This window comes from Alligator sinensis, unplaced genomic scaffold (genome assembly GCF_000455745.1).
Source record: "Alligator sinensis unplaced genomic scaffold, ASM45574v1 scaffold656_1, whole genome shotgun sequence".
Classification (NCBI taxonomy): Eukaryota; Metazoa; Chordata; order Crocodylia; family Alligatoridae; genus Alligator; species Alligator sinensis.
In genome coordinates, this window is record NW_005842333.1 from 855,742 (window position 1) to 862,839 (window position 7,098).

The 7,098-nt window shown below is 47.8% G+C and overlaps 1 protein-coding gene across 3 annotated transcripts in view; it reads left to right on the forward strand.

Moving 5' to 3' along the window:
- The window catches only part of IMMT (inner membrane mitochondrial protein), a 30,753-nt gene extending 26,400 nt beyond the window's left edge, over positions 1-4,353 (forward strand). For all 3 annotated transcript variants that reach the window (XM_006028645.3, XM_006028647.3, XM_006028646.3), the window contains 4 exons: positions 958-1,181; positions 2,276-2,407; positions 2,809-2,938; positions 3,384-4,353. In XM_006028645.3, the coding sequence (XP_006028707.1) occupies positions 958-1,181; positions 2,276-2,407; positions 2,809-2,938; positions 3,384-3,991 (1,094 nt within the window). In that variant the 3' untranslated portion in view covers positions 3,992-4,353. The remainder of the gene's footprint in view (positions 1-957; positions 1,182-2,275; positions 2,408-2,808; positions 2,939-3,383) is intronic.
- Positions 4,354-7,098: the final 2,745 nt, after the last annotated feature.

Genomic DNA, 7,098 nt, shown 5'->3' on the forward strand with positions numbered 1-7,098 from the left:
ACTCTGGTGCTCCTGCTTAACCCTTGGCTAGCTAGGCCTTTGCATGAAACATCAATACCATAATCTACATTTTGAGGTCAGTAGGCAAAAGAACAGGCAAGATATGCCTACAGTAAGATACTGAATGAGCTGCTGTGTTCAGCACTGACTGTTTCCTTGGGAATCAGCTTGAGACCCAGGCTCACTTGGGACAAAATGCAGCATTCCAGTCTCTAGGCATTAAAGACAGGAATCACAGGGGTATCAAACTCACCCTGGGCCTTGGACTGGATCCTGACCATGGCACTCCTGGGCCAGCGACTGTGGTGGTGGTGGGGTCTGAAGATGGCAGTGGGCATCTAGGGATTAGCTTGCTGTCAAACATCAGGGCCAATGGGGCCCAGGGACTTTAATTTTGGGGCATGCCATGTCCTCCAACTTGCATTAGCCTCCAGGCCTCATGTTTGACACCTGTGATTTATGTCATACAGAAAAGCCAGCAGCCCCCTCGCCAGAGACGGACATAGTTCTGGTCACTGCTCATTCGTCTTGCTTGTACCCACTCATGTCCAGGCTCTGGGTTGGCTTTACCTGATAGCTCTTGAGCACTGTGTGGCTTACCAGAGCAAAAGTGCATGATGCTTTAAAAAACAATGAAAGGGCATGTCTGTGCCCTGAGGAGCTTACATTTCAATAATAGACTTAACGCGCTGTGGCAGAACTTGTAGATGAGGAAAAATAGGACTAGGAAAGCAAGGGTTAAGTGTGACACTGCAGTTGCTTCTCCCTGTATTTTAGAAGAAGAGTAATTTACTTTGTAGATATCCAGCAAGTGAGCTTGGATGGGTATTGGCATAAGGTGAGGGTTAGATGGGCTAGAGGGTGGGGTGTGTACGTGTTTGCATGTGTAGGGTTCGGCGGGAGCTGTGGTGTCTGCCTTTCTACAGATACATTTTTAACACTGCCTGTCCTTCCTAGCTGGCCAGCTGTCAACAGATGACTTAAATTCTCTCATTGCCCACGCTCATCGTCGCATTGACCAATTAAACAGGGAACTGGCTGAGCACAGAGTGAGAGAGCAGCAGCACATTGAGATTGCCCTGGAAAAGCAAAAACTGGAAAACAAGAAAGCACTTGAGACTGCAGTGGCAAAAGCACTGGAGCACCATAAAAGTGAGCTCCAGATCGAGCAGGAGAGAAAGGTAAGAGCAGCCTGGTCTGTCTTGGCATCTTCCAGCATGTAGGATTTAGCAGGGATTTCTGCCATGTAGTGTATTGGTAATTAATAGCATGACAGTGGCTTAAATGTGTTACAGTTTTGAGACGGACAAGGTTCCTTGGGTGGATTGTCTGCCTATATCCTTAGACCAACACGGCTACAACCTAAACCCTTACAGCTTTGAAGCCCTTGGTGTGCAGCTCCAAATCGAACAAGTAGAGTAATGTTTTCAGAAGATCTGAGTCACTATTTGTGGAAGGCTATATCTCATGTGATCAGAAGAGTGCAGAGGGCAGATTAAGCATATAAATTGCTTGGGAACACTCTTGAACACCAGAGGGGAAGAACCTGGCTCAGAGTCACTGGCAGAAATTTCATTGATTTCACTAGGACCAAAGGTTTCACCCTGGGCCCTGATTGCCAAAACCATGTTCCGAGTGATCTTGGCTTGATGACTGTCTTCTTCCCCAGCTGTTTTAACTGAGCTCTGTGAGGTCAGGTCTGTTCTGGGTTTTTTGCAAAGGAAGGGAGACAACTAAAATCTCCTTTTATCAGGTGGTTAAAAAGCTCTCTCCCTTCAGAGATTTTTTTTTTTTTGAGCGTATAGTTAAAAAGTTTCTGCTGCCATCTGCTAGCTTCTTTAATGACTTTTAAAAAACAAATAGTCACTTCTGAAGCAGGAGTGGGTCCAGTGTTCAGTAGACAACCTCATCTATACTCTGTTTCTATGGCTCAGAAAATAGCACACCCCATAGTGCAATACCTTTTCTGCCTTTCAGTTGAAGCCAGTGTTTGTACTTCAGAATGGGAACTGTTAGCTCTCCCATGAGTATACTCGCTGCCTATTGCTGGTGTTAGAAACTGTGCTCCTTCTTTGGACTTTTTTTTTTTAATACAGTTAAAGAGAACCTTAAAAGCATCTATATCTTTTCTTTAAGTGTATCTGGAGTCTTAGAAATCTCCTTGATCTGAGGAATGTGTGCTCTAGAGACCTAATGCAGAGTTCTTTTCAACATTGCTCTTGCTGTTGGCAAAACATTTCAAGGTGAAAGTTTAACACCTTGTGCTTTCTCACAGATGGAAGAAGTCCGAGAGGTAATGGAGACCGAAATGAGAACCCAGCTTCGCAGGCAGGCGGCTGCCCACACTGATCACCTGAGAGATGTCATTAAGGTTCAAGAACAGGAGCTCAAGCTGGAGTTTGAGCAGGTGAGAGAGGAACCCGTGTTAGTTGGTAGCCTTGCTCCCTGGGGTAACGTGAGTCTCCCAGGGCAGCAGCCTTACTAATGCATCTTCCAGTATGTATTTAAAGCAGGCCAAGGAATGAGTCCTGTTGAACTGGGAAACTAGAGAAATACACCATTTAATGACTCCTGTAATTGCTTTTGCTGTAGGAGAGGGGGCTTCTTGCTGCTATATAGCAAGGACTGTTTCACCCTAGTAATAAGCTAGAAAGCCTGATCCCCAGTGCTGTGTTATACATTGAGACCCAAATGTGTTGGGAAGGACTGGGATAAGCTGGGGCAGTTTGTGCTGCATGACTGAGTCTTTTCACGTGTCCCTGTGTGGAATTGCTACATTACTTAAGGGTTTTTACTTGTTCATTGCAGAACTTGTCTGAGAAGCTGAGCGAACAGGAAATGCACTTCAGACGCCTTACGCAAGACCAACTGGACAACTTCACTCTGGACATAAACACAGCCTATGCCCGCCTGAAAGGAATTGAGCAGGCAGTTGAGAGTGAGCCTGAGCTAGCTAGAGCCAAGACTTGAGAATTTATGGCCTCAGATTGGGTGACTGAGCATGTAATTAGGCATGACGTCTCAAGTGCCAGCAGGCTTCGTGACCCAGTGCCCTTCAGGCAGAGGGGTGTGCTCTCTGCCTTTTGAATTCTACTTCAGAAGCAGCTTTCCTGGTCATTGGGTAGGACTTGGGTATAACAGTATGCAGGATTCACACCTTGCTTCAGTGTTGAGATCATATATGTATCTACTAGAGGGCAGGCGAGTTCTAACACCTCCAAAAATAGCTAGCTGATTCCTAGGAAGGGAATGAGCCTTCTTGTTCATGCTTTAAATTGACTGAGGGTGGAGCGGACCTTTTAGAAATGTCCCACCTTGGTGCGACTCTTTATGTCTGTGTGCCCCGATCCTAGATGAACTGGTTCTTTCTGGGTTTGTTGCAGGTCACGCGGTAGCTGAGGAAGAGGCCAGGAAGGCCCATCAATTGTGGTTATCTGTGGAAGCTTTAAAATACACCATGAAAACTGCCTGTGGGGAGAGCCCTACTGAACCACTGCAGAGCGCAGTTGAGGCCATCAGAGCCAGCTGTTCTGACAATACATTTACTGAAGCCTTAATAGCAGCTCTCCCTCAAGAATCGCTGACACGGGGAGTCTACAGTGAAGAGGCCCTCCGGGCACGCTTTTATGTAGTCCAAAAACTGGCAAAAAGAGTGGCCATGATTGATGAGACGAGGAACAGCTTGTACCAGTACTTCCTGTCCTACCTGCAGGCCCTGCTCATGTTTCACCCTCAGCAGCTGAAGCCACCTGCTGAGCTCAGCACCAATGACCTGGACACATTTAAGTTACTGTCTTATGCCTCCTATTGTATTGAGCATGGAGACCTAGAGCTGGCAGCTAAATTTGTCAACCAGTTAAAGGGCGAGTCTAGGCGAGTGGCGCAGGACTGGCTGGCTGAAGCGCGAAGGACCCTGGAAACAAAACAGATTGTGGAAATCCTGACTGCCTACGCCAGTGCCATGGGCTTGGGAACAATCCAAGTGCAGTGAGTCAGGAGTCTATTTTTGGAAGCAGTTGGATACAGAATTGTTCCTGTGCTGGAAAGAAATGAGGAGTTTAAGGAAGTTTGCGTTCTAGGACATTGGCATGGGCTAGCAATGTTTGTCAACCACGGGTACCGTCCTGTCTCCTTGCACTGTACTGAACCACCTATTGTGTTTTGTTGTTTCTGTCATCATTGTGACAGCAGACTTCAGGAAAGCTTTCTCTGCCATATGCATAACAACTTTTGTTTCCAGGTCTTAACGATCGGGCTTGTGATCCAACCAAAATAATGTTTGTAACCCACCATTACTGATTTGCCACTTGGTGCAGTTAAATAAAAATGAGGTGTAAAAAAACCAACCCACGACTCGTGCTGTTCAGTTCTGCTTTTTGAATATATAGCACACATGAATGGGTTGTGAACGGGGAGGACACTGCCTCCAGACTGGCAATTTCATGGGCAGCATGTTTTCCGGAGATGCCTATTTGATGAGGTTGACAGGGAGAGTAAAGCAACATGGTAGCTACAGCAGTTAAGTGCTCAGTATTGTAACCCTGTGTCAGTAAAGGTCTTCTGCAGTACACCAACCAGCAGTCTCAAACTGACAGGAAGAGGAGACTAAAGCAGTATTAAAGCAGACCAGTGATGTAGGAGCCTGAAGGGATCAAAGGCCTGAAGCTGAGGGACACAAACTCTTAATAACTGCATGAACATGCTTCATTCAGCTTCTAGGGACTAGCTACTCTCTCATGGCCCTGGCTGTCTCTTTCTAGAGAAGATAGTGCCAGTACTATTTTTTGTGCAATTGTACTTAAAATATTGAACAGCATCAAGATAAGAACAAGTCTGAATTAAGCATCTGTGTGCTTGTGTTGTGCAGTTCAGGTTCCAAAAAAAAAATGGTTCCCCTTAACATATGGCTGAAGGAAAAGACTTGTAATGAGCCTGAAATAACCCAGGCTTGGACAGGACAGTTCCAGCTGCATATAAAGGATTATCCTTGACCATCATCTGGTTTAATTAGATGATAACTGGAAAGCCATAGACACATCTGTCCCCTCGTAATAGAGTTAGGTATGTGTATGGAATTTGGATAGCCTGGCTACTGGCTCTGGGTGCTTTATTTTGGAGTGTAACATTATTCTGTACCAATCCTTCCAAAGCCAGGTGTAGTAAGAGGCTGACTGCAGTATTTTACTCAAGTTAACCCAAGGTATTAATAATGATAGCAGGTTATAGTCTAAGGCAGTGGTGCCCAACTTTGTAGGGCTGTGCAAAACAGCATCGTTTCATTTCGACTTCTGTTTTGCCATTTCAAAGGGCCAGTGTTTCGTTTTGTTTCGTCGAAGCTGTTTTGATGTTTTGCCCGTAGACTGTAATGAGGAATCATGAAGTGCTTATAACTGTCACTTCTTGCCTGATTCGGATGAAAATTGCAGGGATGGTGGTAGCCCCTTCTTAAGGCATTAATCCTGCCAAGTTTCAAGGAGATGGGTGCAGGGGTTTCTGGGAAACCACCTCAAACTGCTAAAAGCAAAACTCGTGTCGTTTGCTGGCAGTGGCAGCCTCCTGTCATCCCACGCACAGATCTGGGGGTCTGCACCCCTGGGAGGAGTCCAGCAGCGCTGGGAGGGCAGGTTGAGCTCTGGGGCTGGCAGGGCCGTTCGGAGCGTAGCTCTCCCCACCTCCCACCACCAGGCTGCACTCCAAGCGGCTCCATCAGCCCCACGGGGCTGAGCCTGGTGGTGGGAGGCAGGCACTCAGAGCGACTCTGCCACTGGCTCTCCCACCGCTGGGCTGAGCTCCATGGGGCTGGCAGAGCCGCTCAGAGTGCAGCCCTGCCAACCGCAGCCCAGTGGATGAAGGCTCTGCAGCCCTACAGAGCTGAGCCTGGTGGCAGAGCGCCAGTGGTGGAGCCCTGGCGAGCACAGCACGGCGGCAGGAGGCTCCGCAGCCTCAGAGCTGAGCCTGGCGGCGGGAAGCAGGGGAGAGCCACTGGCCAGGGATGTGCTCAGAGCGGCTCCACCACTAGCTCTCCTGCTGCCTCCCACTGCCGAGCTGAGCTCCGTGGGGCTGGCAGAGCCACTTGGAGCACAACCCTGGCTCTCCCCTGCCTCCTGCCACTGGGCTGCTTTGAAACGTAATGTTTCAAAACTTCTGAAACATCTCGAGTGCCCTCATTTTGTTTCATTTCAATTTCGCTATTTTGAGCTTGGAACACATCGAAACAACTTAGAAACGAAACGCTCATTGAAATTTCGGACAGCCCTACAACCTTGCCCTGTGGGCCGGATGAGCAGTGCCAGGTCAGTATGTGGGCTCAATTCCAGCACACACTCTTCCACAGGGCTGCTCCAACTGCATCAGCTTGGGAATTAAGCAGCAGAGGAGCAGCAGTCATGTTAATTGCTACCGCTCCCCAGTACCAATTTTCCAGACCCATAGACAGCTTGGCAGGACTGATGATGGGATGCTGCAGGTGGGGGGCTAAGCACTCCTGGTGTAAAGTATTTTGGTGTTACTTAAATGCAAGCCTGTTTGCTTTGTATTTACATCATCTTTCAGCCAGGAATGCATCAAGTGTTTGAAATCAATTTGCTTTAACTCTTTCTCTTGCTTAAAGTGAGCCATCACATGTAATAGCTGCTTTACTTGCTAAAGCCACCTGGATGTAAGCTGCAGATTCAACAAAAACTCCCCCTATGTTCATTGTCGATAGCAGAACTGGCAAAACCAGTGTTTCTTCAGATGCTGCGGTGTTCACGTTTGCGATGAGTCAAGACTCTAGCCCATATTCCCTGTGCAGTATGTGGCAGAGTAGCCACCTCTAATAATAGGTAACTTGCTGCCAAAACTGCTCTTGCCTAACAGAGATCCATCTTTCCTGACAGTGGTAGCTAGGGAAGGGAAGAAATGACTGAGCCATGCAGCACTTCACAACTATCCTCTACAAAACCAGATGAGAAGGATCAAGAACCTCCTCCCCCCAGCCTGAATGGGCAAATGCTGACCTTGAGGCAGCAGCTTAACTGTCACACCAGCTGGAAGTAGACAGTTGCCTCATACAGCAGGGTGCATGTCTGCCGAGAAGCAGGGCCGCTCCTGGACTCT